General features: G+C 45.5%; 2 protein-coding genes across 2 annotated transcripts in view; both read right to left on the bottom strand.

Moving 5' to 3' along the window:
• Positions 1–6451, bottom strand: part of adam19a (ADAM metallopeptidase domain 19a) — a 102750-nt gene extending 96299 nt beyond the window's left edge. The window contains exon 1 of the mRNA XM_023965861.2: positions 5806–6451. Within this exon, the coding sequence (XP_023821629.1) occupies positions 5806–5935 (130 nt within the window). The 5' untranslated portion in view covers positions 5936–6451. The remainder of the gene's footprint in view (positions 1–5805) is intronic.
• Positions 6452–10096: 3645 nt separating this feature from the next.
• Positions 10097–16818, bottom strand: LOC101173177 (uncharacterized). The gene is made up of 6 exons (XM_023965862.2): positions 16733–16818; positions 12033–12095; positions 11182–11627; positions 10630–10702; positions 10455–10562; positions 10097–10386 (listed from the first exon to the last, which is right to left on the bottom strand). The coding sequence occupies exons 1-6, from the start codon at positions 16789–16791 to the stop codon at positions 10281–10283; spliced, it is 855 nt and encodes a 284-aa protein (XP_023821630.1). The 5' UTR covers positions 16792–16818; the 3' UTR covers positions 10097–10280.
• Positions 16819–22184: the final 5366 nt, after the last annotated feature.

Raw genomic sequence — 22184 nt, 5'->3', positions numbered from 1 at the left:
GTGACTGCAGGCAGCTGTGACAGGAAGAAGCCACAGCGGCCTGCAGGAACACAAAGCATAAACAACCAAACCAAGGAGCAATTCATGAGCAAACCCTGATCAGAGTGTGAGATCACAGCATGCATTGATCACTTCTGGAGCCAATTGTTCACACAAATGGAAACAACATCTGTGGAATATTTAAATGACTTTTTAAGTTTAATGTTATGTTAAAGAGTTTTTCTTTTTACTTCTAAAATTAAGACTGAATTAATGACAAGAAGTGAGTTTGTGGTAAAATAGGAACTAAGCTTTTACTGTTCAAATGAAAACAGACATTTCAAACCTTGAAGCCTCACAAAGAGGAAAGCCCCGTGTCAGCAGTTATGCTAAAGTCAGATCAGGAATCCTGCTTTCAGATGGAGCTGGAGGCAAAGTGGATGATCTGACACAGTCTCTATATTTTAAGTCTTATGCTCAACACGCCTTAAACATGTCAAGGTCCAACAGAGGGACACGTTCCCCAACAATCCATGACTTATCACCAGCTGAGTTTCCATTACATATGAAATTCTAGAAATGTCGAAAAAACACGGCGACGGATGATTGACAGCAGATCCAGTCACATTTCTGCCACGGCGCTAGCGTCATCATCATCTATCAAAGGAGACGTCTGCGTCTTCTTCAGGCCGTGGAGCGGCGAGCTCCGTACACGTGGGAGGGGCTACCGATGAAACCATTCTGGGAAAAGGTGGTTGGTGATTTTCCAACAATTGAGTAGTGTGACCCTGTGGGACGTCTGGTGGCGCCCGCTGTGCAGCGCCAAGGCCACCAGTTCCTACTGAGAAGCTCATCGCCATCGGTTGTTGGTCACATTTAAATAGAAAAAGAGTTTCCATTATTTAAATATTTAGAGAAATAAATGGTAAATGGCGTATACTGATATAGCGCCTTTCTTCCTACAAGGACAAAGCGCTTTACAGTCACACACACATTCACACACTGATGGCGGCTCTGCTGCCAAACACAGGCGCCCGCCTACCACCAGAGGCAAGGTGGGGTTCAGTGTCTTGCCCAAGGACACTTTGACTCATGGGCGTGTAAGTCGGGAATCGAACCTATAATCTTACGATCATGGGTCGACCGCCCTCCCGCTGCACCACGGCCGCCCCTTAATATTTAGCATACGCCTCAAAAACCTCCTCCTCCAAGCACAAACACTTATTTTTGATCAATTAATTTTCGTGTTTCCATTAGGTGAATTTATTATGGCAAAGCCAATGTGTAGTAAATGGAAAGGCAGCTACGCTCATCCAAAGGCAGCAGAAGCCGTTTGCTGCTGCTGCTGTTCTGGTTTTCCACGTTCATGGCGCCAAATCAACAATGCTGAAAAAGACCAGATCCTCCAAAGTCCAGCGACGGAAAAACGACGGAGAAGACGGAGAAGCGTGCAGCGATGAACCCTCCTCATGAATGTTCAGTACCACTCTAAAAGGTTTACTTTCTATATCCCATATCCAATAATCCCTCAGGCTTTTGTCGCCTCACTTCACTTACTTTCAATCCCACAGTCTCACTTTCGTTCCCAGAGTCTGAGATTACCACTCAGAGAGGGAGAATCCCTCTTTTCTCCCAGCGGCATGAAAGTGGAGATCAGTTAAACAGCTACATGTCTTTATGGAGACACCAAGAGACGGAGATGCTTCATTTCTGAGCCTGTAAGGCAGCAGACCAGCTCCATCAATGCGGCGTGTACCACCGTCTGTCATCTGTAACTAAAGAGACTGAAGACGTTCCTCTCTGAGGGGTCGGGCTGTCGCTGGCCAGGGCTGGTCAGAAGGATGGTGGTCTGCATCCCGATGCTCAGTTTGCTCTTTAACCACATCCACATAAACACCAGTCATAACTGGTAGACATGACCTTAACCATAAACCCTGATGTGACAGAAGACGTGCAGCAGTAGAACGGACAAAAACCCTACGGACATCTGCATGCGGCCTCTACCACCAGCATCCCGTGTAATCAGGGTTTCACAGAGTGTCCCCAGAGACGGAGCGACTCTGCTCATCACTCCACAGTACAGCTGTGGTCTGACATTTGACCTGACACGAACCACAAGACGCAGACGCATCCAACACCCTTCAGCAACATCAACAATGCGGTCCACACAGGCGGACAGAAAGAAGACTCTGGAAGTCCGGTTCTGTGTTGGTTTCCTCTGGTAAAAAGCAGAAGTGTCTCTGAAACTGTGCTGTGGCCTTCACCTACACACAGCAGAGCACTAATGGACAATGACTAACAGAAGAGCACTTGACGGGGTTTTCTGTGGGTGGGACCATCAACGGTCACTTCATCTAGTTACATTTCTAAGTATGTAAAGGTGGGCTGCATGGCTGAGTGAGCAATGCAAATGTGTCTTTTTCTAAGCCAGGCATCCTTTTCCCCCCCACAGCTGTCAGCCCCCACTCCCCAGAAACACCCGCCCACCCAAAACTCACAGGATGTCCCGCTGCCAACAGGCCTGGCGGCGTGGAGCTCAGCGGGCCGTGGCAGAATCAGAGGCTCGGTGGGTGTGAGGGGGACGTCAGAGCGGTAGAGCGACACCTTTCCCTACCTGCCCCCTGACCTTTGACCTTTATACATGTCTGACAGATGGACTGACATTCTGTTCCATCTCATGCATTGGTTTGACAACTTTAAAATGATATCATTCATTTTGACAGATTTTACTTTCCTCCATTTCTAGGGAACATTTAAAAAAACTTAAAATATTTTGGATTTGTTACAGAAGAACAGCAACGTCCTGTGGTACACCTGCAGGATCACTGCTGTCCATGTCAACTACACGGACCTCCAGATACTTTCTTCATCACAGCCCCTCTGCAGGTCAGGACAATCCCCTCTGTGGGCACTTCTCTGCAATCACATGTCAATAAACTGGAACTTTGACTGACGCGGCTGTAATATTTGACTTTGGCTTAATTCTTCAGATGCCGTCCATCCATCCATCAATGTTCTGCTGTCAGGCAGGTTTCCCTCTGGACGGGTTTCTGCTCCGTCACAGAGACGCACATTCACACCTATAGATCATTTAGATCAGGGAGCTGAAACCCCCACACATGCAAACGCCACACAGAGAGAACCCAGCTGGGGTTTGAGCTGGGACCGCCACGCATTGAGACTGTCAACCACTACACCACCATGCCGCCCTTTACAGATGCTGCTGTGTTATGCATTAGTTACCTTAGTGAGGCTTTTGTTCAGCTCTGTTTGTTTAAGGGGTGAGTTGGAAAGAGTCTCACGATACGATACGGATGACGATACAGAAAGACATTTGAATTATTTCTAAAGAGTATGACTTAGAAAAAAACTACCTAAATATTCATACGTCTTTTATTGTAATAAAATGGTAAATGTATTTTATTTAATGATCACAGTGTGAAGCACTGCAACTGTATCTCATATATGAGCTGCTTTAACCCAAATCCATAGTGCTTTTATTTTGGTAACCTAAACATAGAAAGGGAACAGTCAACATTGTCAGATTTCCACAAAAAAATATTTTCCAGTATAAATAAACAGAATGAATGTTTCTTAACCACGAAGGTTCTGAAAGTCTGATAGAGGAAAAAAAGTTCTGTTTATTTCCAACATTAATGTAGATTCTCCAGAACTTTTAAACGGTTCAGGAGTCTGAACGGTGCTTCAGAAATACAGAAAAAAACACCAATTCTTTCCAGAAACGTTAAAGTGATGATGATGAGGCAGCCTGACAGGATGAAGAGCTTCAATGTGGCTCAGATCTTTCGTGTCAATGACCGTCTGCTCTGCAGCTGCAGCTCCTCTTTCTCACATGTGGAAGTAAACACGGATTTCACCGCTCATCGCCACGGCGATGGCCTTAATTCAGTGTTGGACACATCACTCTGATCCATCAGAACCAGAATGAGCTACAAAGAACCAGAATCCGTATTTTGATGTGATTCTGGCAGCAACACGGAACAGAGTTTCTGTTCAGGACCATCCAAGTAAAAACTAGTTCATGTCTCAGAAAAACAGAACCAGCTGCTTCTGGCTGCATCTTGTTGTTTAGTGCGTGTAGAGCTGCTCAAAGAGGCTCCATGTTCTCTGCTGCCAACTAGTGGTTGGAGGTTGAAGTGGAAAACAAGAGTCAGACGCTGAAGGACGCTCAGAAATAATTCAATAAATATCATCCCTGCAGCATTTGGAATCCACACAAGTATCACCAAATGAACTATCGTGATATATCACAGAATATTGTTTTCCTACACCTCCAGTGTGTATCCAGACCTTGGTGATGAGCTGGACAAAGGCAGCACCCAAGAGAGCTTTGGGCGCTTTACAATTACCTGTACCAAGTCCATTAAGACGACTGTTGTTGTGATTTTGGGCTGTAAAATCAAATGGAATTGAAGAGGCCTGATAGCACTGTCTAACAAATGGGTGGGCAAACTACGGCCCAAGGCCCAAATGTGTCCTGTCAATCAGTTTGACACTGCTAATGGTTAAAGGTTTTATTTTCTGGTGTGCACCAATAAATGAACCTTTGTTTATGTGCAGAAATGTCTTCTGCATTCATGTGCTGTTGGAAAATGTGTTGTTTTTCTGACATTTGTGTTTCCATGTCGGACAGGCATTTTCCCGATCATTCCAACACAACTGGAACGCAGCATTTCTATTTTTTCCCTGAGGGACATCAACCTATAAAATACAAAACCGAAAAATAATAACCTGCAATCAAAGTTAAAGCATGTTTTTGGTCCAAATTTCAGGTCATTTCTATCTGTCATGAGGTGGATGACCTAAACACTCCACGCATCTGCTCCTCATCTGGCCTTCTGCCTACATGTTAGAGGTCTTTGTGCCCCCCAACCCCCGTCTTACAGTTAAAAACATCATTTAACAAAAAAAAGTCTCTGATTCCACCAAAACACTGGACAGCATTGATAAAGATTCAAAGTTTAGGTCCAAACTGTTCATGTGACTGAATCCTGCAGAAATCAGCAGCATCGGGGGGTTTTCCTCCCAGAACAGACATCATGTGCTTTGGAGGCGAGGTCTGCATCGGCTCCACGCATGACAGTAACCACGTTAACTCTTTCAATGGACATATTGTCAGAGTTGATGTGGCTGTGGCAGCTCCACGCGCATGACCGCAGAGGCTGAGGCGGGTTCCGGCGCGCACTGAGAACAGGGAGGCGCTCGGAGTCAAACGTTCAAACCCCAAAGTCTCCGCGTCTTTTCCCCCACATAAAGCGGACAAAGGCGAGTTAGAGGCCGGTTCGGGAGTCCAAACCCATGTGATGATGAACATGGTGATGTGGGCTGGATCGGGGCTGCTCCTCCGACCGCACTTCTCCAAACTCTGCCTTTTATGGCCACCGCGCACAGACCGGGGCTGGATCCGCGCTCCAGCTGCCAAAGCCATTCGGAACATCCCAGCAGAACAAAGAAACTAGGGGAAACACGAGCCGAACCCGAACAGAAACAGTTTCTGAGCCTCTTTCTCAGACAGAACAGACGTGGAGAAGGCGGACACGCGCCGGGCTGAAAGGTGCTGCGTGAAACCGAGCTGTCTCCGGGTCAGTGAGTCGTGTCTGGCCGCGTCAGACCTCATTTTTAGTGTTGAAGACGTGAACTTGGCGCGCCGGGCCCGCTGTCCGTCTGAGGAAAGACGCCAAAGAAAAGTGGCGCGTGGACGCGCGTAAAAACATTCCGCTCACGCGGGATTTGGGAGGTTTTCTGATTCCTGCAGAACATCCAGACACACAAGAACTTTCTGAGAACGACTGCTGCTTTTTTTACCTGCTTGTGCGGCTTCTCCACGAGCGCTGTCCGGAGTGCCGTTCAGCAAGACAAGACACAGAAAAACCAGCAACCGTCCGCGCGTAGCCGGCGACAGGGGGGCCTTTTTCTGCCTGTGTTTACTGTACATCCCTGTGGGTCGCGCCGGCTGTCCTCCCGATCCTCACCGATCTTCAACTCTGCCTCCCTCCTCCGCCGCGCGTCAAGACGCGCAGAGGAGAGAGCAGCACTTCCGCCGCGGCCGACAAAATAAAAGCCCAGATACACAGCATCCATCCTTCCGCCCATCCTCCAGAACCTCATGCAGAACTTGTGGAAGCGTAGAACGCGCAGAACGACACCATGAGGTCAGCGAGGAGCCGGAGACGCAGAGATCCAGCTGTCACTGTAGTAAACGGTGGAAATACTATTGAGACGCCCATGTTTGGTATCTGGGCGATCTTTGTTACTCTCCTCATTTTCTGAGTGATAAGTATGAAACTAATGAAAATGTATTTCTACTCCTTCATTACTAGGAATATCAAAGGAAACCTTTACGTAATTCAGACCAAATAGGAAAACACTCATGTAGTTATTATATCACCCACAATAAGTTACAGATATTAAGTTTCAAAGCTGAGTTTCAGAGAAAAGCTGGTCCATCATGTCAAAGAAAACCACAGTGAAGCGTCAGAGAAGTGGATCTCCTGTTTGGTACTGAGCCGTGTGCTCCAGTCCTTTTCATGTCATTTTAAATCCAAATGTGTAAATGATGGATTTTATAAAATCGTGTTCGGTTAACTAAATTATTAACCACACAGCCGATGGTGATATTCAATACGTTTTTGGTAAATGCAAATATGCAGTTCTGGTTTATTCTACTTTATCTGTCCTCCAAAACTTGTGAAAGTTTTCTGAAGTACCTTTGATAACTTCCCAAGAATTCCTTTAGGAGGCTCTCCTGTGGCACAGAGTCACAGCAGAAAGGTTGTTGCCGTGTTAGTCGGGTTCTTTTTTCATCTCACAGCCCCGTCAGAGGCGGCGTGGGTTTCTATCCGGCTCAGAGACCCTCAGGGATCTTCTGGCTGTGGTACAACCTGCTGCTGGTTCCCCCGCCACACCTGACTGTGAGCAGCGCCGTCCCAGAAACAAGTGGTGAACACACAGAAAGATGTCATCAGCGTGCAGCTCCACTTGTGGAAAACCGCTTCCTCTGGTGTGTGGGGCCCCAAACACATCAGAAAACAGCAGGACAACCTGTGCAGCTGTTGCATAGAGGAAATGCTCTCTCTCTTCCTCTGCCCGTCTTCACAAATCCACCCAGTTCTCATCAAACCTTAATAGATGCCAGGCGGTTCTGAGCTTTTCTCTATTTGGTTGATCACATCCAAACACTTCACCATCACATCCGTACTGGCTTAACGTGGAACACAAACATGTTTCACCACATAAACCTGTGAGAACATTTCATAGATAGGATAGGCTCCAGCAGCCCCGTGTCCCCAAGTAGGACTCAGCAGGTTTAGAAGATGGAAGGATGGATGGATGGTTTCACAGTTGTAATCATTAATATTGATGTGAACAGATTTTCTTTTTCATTTTGAATTGTTAACATTTAAAAGTCACGTGTAGAACAGATACTACTTTCTACCCTCACAGAGACGTCAAAGCTCCGTCCTATCAGATGAAACCTTCTACACTATAGCCACCCTGTGACACAGACGCTCTCGGGATCCAGATGTTGTTACAGCCTACACACATAAACAAGGATACAAAGTCTGGCTGCACTGAATCTCCTGTTCAGTACTTCTGTATTGTGATTATTAGGTTGTCCAGCTCTAATGAGAAAACAGACATCCTGAGTGAAGCTCTTGAGTCTCTGGTTAAAATAGGAAAGTAGCATTAATGTGGACATAGCTGAGGTTTCTGAAATGTGGTGTCTTTGTTCCAGCGTCAGCCAGGAGCTCCTGAAAAGACTTTGCATGGACAAAATGGTCATGTGACCAGGGTCTGCTGGCTGTTAAGAGAACCCGTTTAAAGACTAAAGGAGACAGAGCCTTTGCCGCAGTGGCCCCATCCCTCTGGAACTCTCTTCCTCTCAGCCTCAGATCTGTGGACTCAGTGTTTTCTTTTAAAAAGCAGCTAAAAACATATCTTTTTAAAATAGCTTTTTCTTAATTTCTTTTTAACATGTGTTTTTACTGTGTTTTACTGTTGTTTTATCGTGTTGTACTGTGAAGCACTTTGTGATTTTTATCTGGAAAGGTGCTATACAAATAAAGTTTATTATTATTATATTAAATGAGACAAATCTTCTGCTGATTCATTTCATTGACATGCAAATGATCCTGAGCTTCATCTATCATTTCCCCCTCGACATGCAGATCTCAGCCTTACTCTCTAACATTTCTGCAGAGGCAACAACTTTCAATGGGAGCCGCTCAGGACGGAGCTGCTGGCTCTTCCATCAGTTATGGCGTGGCTCTGATCTCGTCTCTCCACATTCTGTTATGTCAGGACAGATGCACTATTTCTCTACTAAAAAAATAACTAAAAACCTGATTAAACTAAACTGAAACCTGTACTGTCCCCCATGAACCGCCACCTTAACGTGGTGGGGGAGTCTGAGAGCTGGAGTGATCCCAGGAGCTAAGCTCTCTGGGGCATAGGCCCCTGGTGGGGTCTTCCATGGCAGACTGGTCCTGGGTGAAGAGTCAAACAAAGAGCGGTTCAGAACCACCTGATGAGAAGAACAATCAAGGATCCAACTATGTCGCCCGGATTGGCGTCACCGGGGCCCCACTTTGGAGCCAGGCCAGGGGTTGGGGCTCATAGGCCTGGTGAGCGGGACTCTCCCCACAGAACGACATGGGACCACTGTCCCATGGGCCCACCACCCGTAGGAGACCTCAAAAGGGGCCGGCGCAACGTGGCTTGGATGGCAAGGCGGGTGCCTCGGCGGCCCAGGGGAAGACCCAGGATACGCTGGGGAGACTACGTCTCTGGACTGGCCTGGGAACGCCACAGGGGCCCCCCAAAGGAGCTGGAGGAAGTGGCCCGGGAGAGGGAAGTCTGGCCATCTTTACTTAGACTGCTGCCCCCGAGACCCGGTCTCGGATAAGTGGAGGAAGATGGATGGATGCACGGACGGACGGACAGACGGAACCCTTACTACTCTCAAACAAGCTCCACCCCCATGCTCCAGCTGGAATAACTTATAGTTATTAAAGTATAATGACTTTATATCCTAATTTTCAGAAACAGCATTTGGCTATGAACACATTTGATTGGTGCTGTCTCATTACACTCCACACTTTCTATCCCAGCTCCAGCTTTGGTTCTGATGCTGAAGAAAAACTGTTTTTAAAAACGTTCTTGTAGCATTTTTCTGATGATGGAGGATGTATAAATTAATCCTAAAATAGAATTTCTGATTATTTCTGTGAATCAAGAGCAGACAAAAAAGAAGTTTGAAAAAACTTGTAGTTTTTATGTACAAACAACCCGTCAGGCCAAAGTCTCCAAGCTCCGCCCCTTTCTGATCATCCACCTGCAGACCAACAGATCCATGAACGTCTTTGTTTTCCTGGTCTGAGCTGGAATCTGGATCAGAACTGGATGGATGGTTGGATCTGATGTTGCTGCTGTTTTTGTTGCACTGCTAATATTAGGTCATGGGGGGAAGGGGGGGGCTGTAAGCTAGCAGGAGAAAGCGTAAACAACATGGTCAGAATGGATCATCTCTTAATCTATGGTCAAAGTGTTCTCAGTGGTCTTTTAACTAAGGTTTTTGCTGCTTTTTGCCAAAATCACAAAACCTGCCGTTTTCTAGGACATAGTTTCTGCAGAGCCGCAGGAGTCTATTAGCAATTCACCCGAGTTATGGGCGGGGCTGTTGCCGCAAAGTAAGCCCGCCCTCACTTCCTGTAACCAATGTTTTAGATGTTTACAGATCCATCCATCCGTCCAGTTCTGATCCAGATTCCAGCTCAGACCAGGAAAACAAAGACGTTCATAGATCTGATCAGAAAGAGGCGGAGCTTGGAGACTGTGGCCCCGCCCAGCATCTGTTTCCATCAACATTTTTTATCTGCTCCTGATTCACGGTTTGAATACTCAGAAAATACTCAGAAAAGGAATTTTAAGCGTAGTTTCCCTCCATCGTGTGAAAAATGTGCCAAAGTTCATCGTAATGGATCTTTAAATACTGCTGAAAGTTTTGTTTTAAAGCTCTTCCATCCGGAAAATCCAATAATCCTGAAATCTGGAAAAGACTTCAAGTTTCACTACCTTCAAATGACAAAACCCAAAGTAGCAGTTATTAACAAACTTTATATGGAACTGAAATACAGCCAACAACATTTGAATTCATATATTTTTCATATGTTAATAATTTAAATGAAATGTATGAAGTCAACAGATGACATTAAAAACAATGTGGAGCTGCAGGAGCAGAACAATCTGAAGAACATGTAGAGCCTTTTCCAGAGCGTGTCCTACCAGACGTTCAGGCTCTGGCGGTCCATCTGGTGCTGACGAGCAACAACCGCTGGGGAAGCCCCTCCCCTCTTTGCTAACAGTCTGGAGCACCGTCTGAGGTTCCTGACACCAAAACCCACGTCAGCCGTTCTGAACACACCATCCCAGAAACCTGCAGCCTGCGGCCTCACCTCTGCAGGAAGACGTGCGGCCTTGAGCAGGTCACGTGTTCGGCTGCGCCCGCGCGGCGCTCTCTGCCCGGCGGGACGAGCCGTGCGTCTCCACGCTCACGCCTCAGACTACGACACACGCAGAGTTAGGAATACATCTCCGGCTGCAGCAGGGCTCTGCTCACACATGACCAACCTGAAGGGGGTCGGCTTTCCGGGCCGCCGTTTTTTGATCAGCAGCCACTGGTCACATGTCAGGGAAGTGGGATCTGCAGAAAGAAACATGAAGCCCCGTTAGGAGGAGGTTTCTTCCTCTGATCGACTGCAGTTTGTGAGGGTTTTGGTCAACTGTTCAATAACAGAAAAGCAGCCAAATACCCCCCCCCCTTTTTTTTTTCCACCAGCTCGCTGTCCTAGGAGGGAAAACGTCAAGCCGGGACACCTGAACAGTTTCTTTGGTGAAAACCTGTTGAGGTTCAGCCTCTGCTGTAACTTTGGTTTATTCTGTGTTTTTAGTCATGGCTGAATAAACTGTGTTTACATTTTAACTGTCATTATGAAAAGAAGAATCAGATAAAAACCATTTGGTACGTTTAGAAAATAAAAGTAATTTCCTCTGCTAAAAGCTGCCTCTTTAATGCACGTCCACATTTCATGGTAAATATTCATCAGCATCAAACATATATCACACATTCATGGACATATCAAACATTCAGATGCTTATTTCCAGCTGCCTGCACGTCCTCACCGTTGTCCAGGAGTTTGTCCTTGATGGGCGCTCGGCGTCTCCTTACGGTCCGATAACGCCGACAACACGCTGGGCACAGATTCTGGACAGGTTTAGCTTTCTGAGCGGCGTCTGGAGGATGGAAGACCGACCCAGACGCTCCGCCGCAGCCCGCTGAGCCACAGACTTCCCGTGACCGACCTGCGGCGTGACAACCTGCCGTCTCCGCGGCCCCCTCGGCGTCAGACGTGCTGTCAATGAGATCTATCAGGTCCCACTCTTGCCAATGGTCTGAGTCAGCTTCAGCTTGGGTGATGGGCGTGCCAGGTTTAGAACTTCCCAGCGGCTGATTCACAGCTCCCCCCTCTGGCAGGCGACCACCCGGAGTGGTCTGTTTGGAGCTCTTCGGCCGTTTGGAGGTGCACTGGGGAGGCGCGGGTCTCCTTTTAAAGCGGTACTCCACTGACCTGAAGGCCCAACACAAACAGACAGGCTGTATACGTTTAACAGGGACGCAGCGATTCGGCTCAAAGCTCCACTTTTTAGGTCACAGATCTATTTTGGTTATGATTTGTGTGTATTAAACAATAAAGAAATAGAAAAAACCCTGTTTAGAATAAGCAGTTGGTCTGATGTCATGTGACAAAACAACCGATTCTAAATCCTTCTTAGGTTTAGCACATGTTTGACATCTTTGATGTAAACACGCTGCTATGCAGTACCGTGTTCCTCGTGATCTGGTTCAACGGTGCAGCACACGGTTCAGTTTTAAACCCGGAATTGTGGAATCTCTAAGACTTGGGGTACAATGAACTGCTGACACAGTTTGGCCTTTCTGACAGTCGTTGGGGATTTCTGAGAGGTGGTCCTACCTGTGATACTCAAATGTCACAGCCAGTGACTGAACGAAGACGTTGAGACCCTCTTCATCACTCCTGTCAAAGAACAGACGACTGTTAGTCAGTGTAATAACCCTCTTCCTCTTGTGCAAAATAGTGAACATCTTCAATGAGTCCCTTTTTACACACATTTTAAATCCTTCAACTCATAGTTTTCCTGTTTCTCTTTCTTTATTCTAGTATCTTCCGCTATGTTTTGCTGCTAAACTCCTCCTACAGTGTTTCATCTATTTCAACCATCCAACTATTCAAATGTTCAGCTCTTTCATCTTTTTCCAGCTATGACTTTTGCTTCTTCAACTCCTTGAACTTTTCCAGATATTCCAGGATTTCTGCCTCCATTGTAATCCATCTGGGACTCCTTGGTGCAGAAGCTCGCTGGTTCGATACCCGGCTCTGGCCTTTTTCACAAACATATTTGTTTTTGTGCTGTTTTCACTTTATTTATGGTCAACTTTGATCATTTCTTTATTTATATACCAATTCCTACCCTTTAAGGTTTCATTTTCGTTCAGCAATAAAGCATCAATCCAGCATTTTCTTCTGGAAATGCTGCTCCGTCTAGTTTTTATGCATTTCTCTCCTTTATGAAGAAACAAGCGGGATGAAATTAAAGACATTGTTAAAATGCGCGTCAGAGTAAAAACACTTTTATTTTGATCGATTATTTGTCTGATATTTGAGTTTTAGATGATTGACTTTGTGGCAAAAGTGCGGCCCGAAAGAACAAGTCCATGAATTTCCGTCTGAAAACAGTGAGGCGTTTGGGACCAGAAGACTCAAAGATTCTTATTGTCGTTTTGGACGCACGATATGCGGACAACTCGCGATATTAGTGATCAATATTGCGATGACGATAAAACAACCAAAAACATAATTTCCATTTCACTGCAACAGTTTCATTTAAATAAGAGTCAACCCTCTACATCTAACATCAAAGGGCTCCATGCCATTGGTCAAATGCATCAAGGGATTCATTTGATTTGTTAAATACTTCAAGCTGCCATAAGATTTTTTTAGCACATTTAACGTAACCATTTCTTGCAATTTTTCGCCAACTTTTGCGATATGCAATTTGCACAGCTTGATATTGCGATGACGATAAATCGAAATCTATTCTGCAGGCCGTTGAAAAAGAAACAGACATAAAAAGAATAAAAACCAAAATAAAAATATAAAAAGATCACAAAGTACATCAAGAAGTTGAAGTAAAAACATCATAATGAACAGTGTTGTAGCACATTCAGTGGTGTGTTATTCTGAGGGACGTCTGAGATGAATCATTTTTGAGTCAGGGGGAGGTAGAAAGCGGGGGGTGATGGAGACTACAGCTCTGGGAAAAAAGCTCTTTCTCTGTCTATTTGTCCTTTTTTTCAAAACCTGTTACCGCTTGTTCAAACAGGGAATGTCCAGGTGGCTGCTGTCCATGCTGATGACCCGTGCTTTTCTCTGTAGACTGTGTCCAGGTCCAGGAGCTCAGCTCCCACAATCCTCTGCACTGTCTTCACCCCCCGGGACAGGTCTCTCCTCCCCTCTGCTGAACCACACTGTACAGCCCTGGTAGAGGAGGCTCTCCACGTTGCTCCTGTAGAACTGTCTGAGAAGTCCCGGAGCCAGACCCGCCTTCCTCAGCTTCATCAGGAAGAACATCCTCTGATGGGCCCTTTTCACCAGTTTGGAGGTGTTCAGTGTCCATGTCAGGTTCTTGGAGATGTACGTGCCAAGAAACCTGACAGAGTCGGTCTGTTCCACCTCCTCACCTCTGATGTGGAGTGGGGGTTGAGCTGTTCTCCTGGTCCTCCTGATGTCCATAATGCCCTCCTTGGTTTTGGTGGGATTGAGGACCAGACCGTTGGCTGAACACCACTCCTCCAAATGTTGGATCTCCTGCCTGTACCAGTTCTCGTTATTGTCTGTAGTGACATCCGCAAATTTCACTATAGTGTTGGAAGAGTGCATGGGAGCACAGTCCTGAGTGAAGAGTGTGAAGAGGGCTGGACTGAGCACACAGCCCTGTGGTGTGCCTGTGCTCAGGATTATGGTGTCAGATGTCAGGCTCCCCATCCTGACATTCTGGGGCCTGTTGGCCAGGAAGTCCATAATCCATGAACAGAGCGTGGATGAGAGGCAGAGATTGGAGAGCTTGTGGACCAGATTGTGGGGGATCAAAGTGCTGCTGAAGTCCACAAAGAGCATCCTGACGTAGGTGTTTGGCTGCTCCAGGTGGGTCACGGCTGTGTGGTAGAAATGGCGTCCTCTGTAGATCTATTTGCCCGGTAAGCAAATCAAAGTTAGCGAGGATCTTGTCTTTGTTCTAAGACGATCCTCTCAAAACGTTTCATTATCACCTGGGTGAGGCCAACTGGACGGTAGTCATTGAGTGTTGTGACAGCAGGTTTTTTGGGGACAGGATCAATGGTGGGGGCTGTGGACAGCAGTAAGGACAGGAGAGGCTGAAAATATCTGTGAACACGCCAGCCGGTGAGCGCAGGACTTCAATACACCCCATCCGGTCCAGCTGCTTTTGCAGCGTTGATCTTTTTCAGGGTGGATCTCACCTGGTGCTGCTCAAACGCGAGTGCTGGCTCCCCCTACAGGCTGCTTCCTGCCAGCAGGCTGGGGTCTTCCCTGCTGCTTGTCCAAGCGAGCAAAGAAGAGGTTCGGTGAGTCTGGGAGATCCCTGTCCTGACTGACCTGTGTGGTGGTTCTGTTGTAGTCCACATGGGGTCGTTGTTCCGAAAGTGTCCCTCTATCTGTTGTCTGTAGTTGTCTTTGGCTTCCTTCATTCCATTTATCAGATTCCTCCGGGCTGTGCTGTCTCCCAGCTGGGTTCCTGACCTGTAGGCGGTGGTCCTGGCCTTTAGCAGTGCCCGTACTGTTCCATGAAGCCATGGCTTCTGGTTGGGGAATGTTCTGATGGGTACCGTTTCCTCTGCACAGAGCTTGATGCAGTCCAGTACAGCAGCCGTATAGCCTTCCAGGTCAGATCCCTCAGCAAACACATCCCAGTTCGGAGATGCGGTGGCCCCCCACTCCACACCTGTACAGTCTTTTTGGTGGGTCTGCCTCTGGACCCCACCGGTCTGGAGGATGGGGTCAGACATTAGCAGAGATATGTGGTCTGATAGACCCAGGTGGGGGGCTGCTGCAGCTTTAGGCTCCCTTGATGCTTGTGTACACCTGGTCTAGAATATCGCCGTCTCCTGTGAGGAAGTTTATATATTTGCGGAGCTTTGGAAATCTGCCTATAGCTCCACGTGATTAAAGTCTCCCTCCACAATAGCTACTCCCTCCGTGTGGGCATTTAGCTGGCTGCTCAACAGGCTGTGCAGTGCTAGCTTAGCGTTAGCTTGTGGTGGGATGTGAACAGCAATGATTTGGACTGAAATCGCTTTAGCTCTGAGTTCCTGTCCAGATGGAAGGAGTCCAGAAGTTAAACAACGACCACACGCTACTTATTTCATTTTAATGCCACACCGAGTCAACAAAACCGAGTTTTAAATGATTCACCCAAAGGTGAACCGGAACAAACGAGGCGGGCTGTTTAAGCTAGCATCATAACAGTTTAGCTAGCAGCAGTCGTTTAAAATAAAGTTTGGAGCTGAACCGAAGCTCGGAAAGGACTTTACAACAGTCTCTGCGCGGGTTCCGAACTTTCCGGACCACCAATGACGGGCAAAGACTTACATGTTTGTTGTACGGTTCCGGTTCGGTCTGTCATAGGAACGTGGATGGAGGGCGACGTCCCGCGCGCGCGCGTGCAGCGCGTGCCGCCACGCTGCTGACTGTCCAGAAAAAGTTCTTGTTTAAAAACCTTAAATTACAGTTTATTCTACTTTAAATTTAAACTGTCGTGTGGTCAAAACTGCTGAAGTGTAAATTCTGATGTGGCTAAAACTATAAAGATCTATTATTTCAACAAAAACAAAAAAAAGCCCTTTTTTGGGTCAAATTCAGCTAACGTGTTCTTTTGAATCTCTGCCCTTGTATAATGCAGTTCACAGACTTTTTGTGTTGTTTTGAGTGTTTTTTCCCCACGGCACACTGTGTAGTGTCCTGATTTGCCTTTGACCGTTTAAATCCATGCACGTCTCCTCTACTGTGACAATAAAGTTTGGTTTTTCTTTCTTTTAAACGGGATTTATTTTTCTAGGAAGGATTGAAGTTTGAGAGCTCAAAGAAAATCAAAAGTGCAGTGAGTTTTACTGCCTTAAACATCTGTTTGGGATCATTTGAGGAGGCATTTTGTAGCCTAACAACACCTTTTGTCATAAAACACCTGAGAACAAAACCTCCTGATGTTTTTATTCAGTCTGAGCTTAACCCACTGAAGAAAGGTTTCTACACATTACCGTACCCAAATTCACTGTTATTTTACCCGTCCTCTGTAACAAAACAAATGTTTGATGAGCTACTTTAACATGTGTTCATAGCCATTCATATACAATATTCTATAACAGTCCTATTCACTAGACAGTGTTTAGAAGGCAGGTCAGCAGGAATCCACCTCACTCAAAGCTTCTGCAGGATAAAATGTGCTTTCACACAAAACTCACTATACAAACCAACACATGGAGGTTTTTTTAAAGGCAATTTTCACAGGACATTCCTGTTTAAGTTCAGCCGTTTGAAACCATTTTGAGACGCTACATGTGGCTGTGGTGAAATGTTACCTGGTAGTGTTACCCCGGATCAAATCATTTGGATCTTCCAGTCGCTTCATTCCTGCCATCACTACCTAAAGGGAATATGAAAATGAATCCAATGTGATGGGACTGAGTAAGCCTGCCCCCACTTCCATTTTTTAGTACAACCCCTGATATTTATTTTCTTTTAGAGATATGATTTGATTGTATAACACAATAACTCCACAATGACCCTGAAACTGTACAAAAACTGTTCTGGTGATAACTGTTGACAATTTATCGGAGCAAAAAGACATAAATAAGATTTTTATGTTGTACAACAAAAATGAATTACTGCCGTGGTGCAGTGGTAGGGCGGTTAACCTCTGATTGGATAATTACAGGTGCGGTTCTCGCCTGCCCATGTGTCAAAGTGTCCTTGGGCCAAGACACTGAACCCCACCTGGTGGAAGGTTGGCGCCAGTGTTTGGCAGCGGAGCCGCCGTGTGTGATGGGTGAATGTGTCTGTAAAACGCCTTGGGCTTTTGGTCATTTACCCAAAAACTGGCTACAGCAAGTCTATTTATTCTGCAGAGTGCTTCAACTTTCTATAGATGGTGTTTATTGAAAAGCAACATTTGTTGTTGCTGTTAGGGGTCGCCACAGCCAATCAGCTTTCACGGATTTCACTGAAAAACAAATGAAAATCACCTTAACAAGAATACCATCACTTCTGGTTGAGCTGCTTTTAACTTCATCATCACAGTACTGCTGTCTGCTTTTGTTCTGTCAGTTTTTGCTTCTCGGTTTCAGGGTTCAGAGTTTCAGCAGCAGCTTGATGAGGGGGGCTGAGCAGGGAAACATACAAGCACGGCTCACAACACTGAAGGGAACACCAGCAAACAGGTCCTGAATCTGATGAAATATTCTTTATGAATGCTTCATTCTTTACAGACCTGCATGTGCTGACAACACAACCACACAACACAACCACACAACACAACCACACAACACAACCACACAACACAACCACACAACACAACCACACAACAGGATCAGTGCATATTAAATGTATTGGCCTGTGGAGGTGTGGATGTGGAATCATTCTCAAAGGGAAAAAACTCACTACAGCATGATCCAACTTGGATGTAACGTTTTTGAAACGAGTCAGAATGAGGCGCAGGAGTGGGCGTGGCCCCCACATGCCCGTATGTTAGAATAAATTTGTACATACGTTATGTTCTCAGAACTTTTGTATTGTTGTGTTATCCATAGATGAAGTGTGTTTATTGTTTTTCTGCAAGGAACGTGATCCGGGGAATGCAGTAAATGATTTTGTATTGACCCGGCGGCAGCTGTTCACCTTAAATGTGCAATAAATCAGCCTAATCTACAGCGGTGAACAAACGATCACAGGGGATGTTTTGATTAGCTTCCTGACCATGTCAAGAAATGTTCAGCTTGGTTTCCTAACTTCTGTAAACCATATGTGTGTGTGTGTGGATGTTTTTATCCCTTACCCTTTAGACATAAATGTCACATGTTAGGAAACACCCAGATTCTAATAAAGGTGGCAGCAGAGCCTTGAAAAACTCAGAGCAAACTAGTGCGTTGTCTGAGTACAAGCTTTACTTTGCTCTCCACGTGAAGGGAATTCCTCGAGTCCGCATCCTTTCTTTCGGCATACATTTAATTGAGAAATGTTGGACAAGGGTTGGATCTAACACCGTATGACTTTGCTTCAGTTCTCGTTCTTCTGCTTCTCAGGTGTCTTCTCAGCAATACCTTCAGTTTATCCATCGCTAGCTTAGATACTCTTGATGAGGAGCTTTTCTTTCCTTGCTTTCAGATGATGTAAGCAAGCTTTTAAAGAAGTGTACAGCGAGTTCTGCTGTTCTTTTGTCCTCCATACCGGGCTTTAAGCTGCTCTGAGGTGAGAGTTGAAGGGGGAAAACAGCCCCCGCTCCTCCAGCTCTGCATCTCCTCCAGCAATGAGGTGCTTTATAGATGTGAGCGAGGCTTTCTACGCCCAAACAAGCTTCTGCTCTGCAGCGGTAAAGAGATTCTGCTCCGCTTTAATCTGTGGAGGTTTGAAGGCCTTCTGCCAGTGTAACAATAATAAGAAATGGAATTTCATCAAGTCAACTTTCACGTTTGAGGAAAAATGCAGTTTAAATAAAAAAAAGCTCTGCATCTTATCTGGTCATGATTGCTGTTAACTTTTAATAGATGGAGCATTTGCAGACAGAATCAAAATGGAAATGCTGTTCTATGCATGTCTTTGCAAACCTCTGAAAGCCTTTATTTCTAGTTTGGAGAGTGAAGGGGTTGCAGGATTCCTGCTGGATTTAACCTTTCAGGAGGATTTTTCAGTAACAAAGTCATGGAGCCTGCGGGGTACAGGACATGACTGGAATGACAGAAAACATTCAGTCCAGAACTGGAACAAAGATTTGAAAGTGTGCAGTGATGAGCGTTAACATAAAAACCTCTTGAATGGATTTTCCTGTTGCTGTTAGGAAATCTGTAGAGTGAAGCAGCAACATCCGTTTGAAGATGTTTTATGGAAGCATTTGTGTAGCATAAATTAAAATAAAAATCGTCGCCCCGCCTCCCCTCTGGAAATGCTAAGTCGAATTGAATATGCAACAGTTTCCACAGGGTGGATGTGAAAATGCATTTTCGTTTTAATTATGACACAGAATACGCGGCTTTTACGTAGAAAATGAAAATGCATTTGATATTAAATTTTATTTTTGAGTCATTTGATGCAGTTACATTTTGAAAATGAAAAAGCATTTCTGGTATTGACTTTTATTTTTAATGATGCTACAGAATCGCTTCCTTAGATTTAAGGCTGTGTCACACAGCCACGTGGTACATTTATCACGTTTCCCACGTATGAAATGTCGGTCTTTCATGGTCCATGTGTGATCCACGTCACTCTTAGGTGTTTCTTGCGTTCATCGCTGTGCACAGATTATGGGTGTGCTTTGGCAAGAGTCTCACGTTAACCGATATTGTACCAAGACACATTTTATTTCTTTTTGAAAAACTATGACTTGAATGAAACTGTGCCTCAATATTAATACGTCTTTTATTGCAAAAAAAAAGTAATTTTTTTATTTAATGTGAAGCACTGCAACTGTATCTCATAAATACACTGCTTTTACCCAAACAAATCCATAGTGCTTTTATTTTGGTAACCTAAATATAGAAAGGGAACAGTCAACATTGTCTGATTTCCTCAACAAAATATTTTTCAGTATAAATAAACTGAATGTTTCTCAACCACAAAGGTTCTGATAGTCTGATTGAGGAAATAAAGTTCTGTTTATTTCCAACATTAATGTAGATTCTCCAGAACTTTTAAACGGTTCAGGAGTCTGAACGGTGCTTCAGAAATAAACAAAGTGATGATAATGAGGCAACATGACAGGATGAAGAGCTTTAATGTGGACGCTCAGTAATAATTCAATAAATATTGTCCTGAAGGCAATTTGGATCAATACAGAGTATTATCAGATGAACTATCGTGATATATCCCTAACACAGATGTCCGTCGAGCGTTCAGCTGACAGGGCTGTTCAAAATGTTTGGTTGGTTGAGATTTATGCAGTTTACGCGCAATTATTACGTAAATATTAAACAATTGTGTGTGATTTTTGTGAGATCCATCCAGAAATGTGTGTCTTTCCTGGAGCGTTCCACGTTTGTCTAACAGACTTTTCATGCATGAACCACTGATGTGTAACTTTTAGATCACGTATACGGCGCACAGATCACGTTCAGATGACATCATTGATGCATGAATCACTGATGAATTACAGAGAAACATCACAATAATCACACGCTTCATGTTCTACGTTGGTTTACGTGTTCTTAGCGTGTTTATTCCTACTTCTTCTGTGGTTTTAACGTGGTTCATTCCTGATCCATCTGTGAACATTTCACCTAAAGACCACAACTTTCTCACTTTTTCCACGTAAATTCACGTCTGACCAGCTTACATCCGTGGAATATGCACTAAACATACGTAGTGGCTGTGGGACACGGACTTTAGCAACCCTACAAAGAATGGAAGGTGGCGTCCAGCTTTAGTCTCTGCTGTCCTTTCTACTACAAGCACGATTGTTTCTGCACGTCTGCTGTGTTTGCCACAGACTTGCCGGTAAAACTGCAGCATCACTTTTCTGTATTCTCCCTCTCTGCAGCCGAGTCTGTCAGAAGATCCAGACAAAGAAATTCGTCCCGACCAGCTCACTGAACAGCACCCACTCCACTGGTGCGGTTACGCCTCCCGTCATGTGTGCGCGCTGAAATCAGCCATGGGTGTGTTTATGGGGAGGGGTTGTTTTAACGAAACAGTGAACCGTGACAGATGACCCTGATTCTGGATTTTTACAAACCCTTGAATCCCACAATCAGGTCAGCAGCTGTGAATCCAGAACCACAACAAAGAGAGACTTTAAAATGTCTTCCCAAAAGATCAGCACACAGTGTGGGAAAAGTGTGAAGTAGAATTTTAAAAAGAGTATTTCAAACTGTGCTTGATAACAGAACGGCTGCACATGGATGCAAACCTGTCAGAAGTGTTGGGCATCCGTACGGTTGTCTACTCCACAATAGTTCCTGGAGTTTCCATGTTTTTTCTGGACCCTGGGTCCTGGGGGCTCAGAGGTGCTGTCTTTGCGCCTGCAGCCCATCTGGAGTGTTGAGTTTCATCAAACAGGGAGTCTGTCCGTCAGCAAGGATTCAGGGAGGATCTTTTGTACTTTAAACGATCTCGTGGTTGATGTTGTCAGCAGGAAGGAAACACTGAGTGACAGAAGCTTCATGTGATAAAGGGAAGGAACTAGAAACCAGAAAACTGCAGCCAGATGTGACCTGTAATGCTGCCATTCCTCTCAGTGATGTCATCGACCGCACCGCTCAGTTTACCCTCGTTTGTGTGTTCGCCTTTCTGCTCCACTGCTCAAACGTGTGCGTTGGTGAAAACAGCAAACATTTCCTTTGGATCTTCCTGTGTCGTTGTTCCCGTCTGCCTTTTCTGCAGAACGTGACGTGTTAATGAGCAACATGAACATCCAAAGCTTAAATCATAATAGATTTATTACAACGATTCTGGCCATCCATCCATGTTCTGAACCCGGACTCAGCTGGAACCCCTGAATCCCTTTATGGAGTCTTGGGGTTGCTGGAGCCTATCCCAGCCACTGCTATTGCACACATCCCACCTGGTGAAGAAGGCTCAACAGAGACTCTTCTTCCTCAGAGAGCTTAAAAGGACTGGAGTCTCATCTCAACTTCTTCTACAGAGCCACCATAGTGAGCATCCTCTGTCTGAGTGCTACGGTGAGGTACGGGAGCTGCACCGCTCAAGACTGGAAGGACTGTGGACTGTGGTGAGCCAGAAGTCCCCACCTGTAATTCTTCTCATCTGTGGAGACAAAACCGCATCCGGCAGAAATGACCAGAAGATGGCGACAGAGGGCACAGT

Source organism: Oryzias latipes, chromosome 18 (assembly GCF_053564925.1).
Source record: "Oryzias latipes strain Hd-rR chromosome 18, Olatipes_Hd-rR_3.1".
In the NCBI taxonomy this organism is placed as follows: Eukaryota; Metazoa; Chordata; class Actinopteri; order Beloniformes; family Adrianichthyidae; genus Oryzias; species Oryzias latipes.
This window is presented reverse-complemented; position numbering and strand designations above follow the sequence as displayed.

Bases quoted from the DNA above. Each gene is read 5' to 3' on its own strand.
- LOC101173177 (XM_023965862.2), bottom strand. From the start codon at position 16,791: ATGGCAGGAATGAAGCGACTGGAAGATCCAAATGATTTGATCCGGGGT. The intron at 10,703-11,181 runs GTGAGGACGTGC...TTCTTTCTGCAG, and splicing joins GGACAAACTCCTGGACAACG to ATCCCACTTCCCTGACATGT. The intron at 10,563-10,629 runs GTTGGTCATGTG...CGTGTGTCGTAG, and splicing joins GGAAAGCCGACCCCCTTCAG to TCTGAGGCGTGAGCGTGGAG.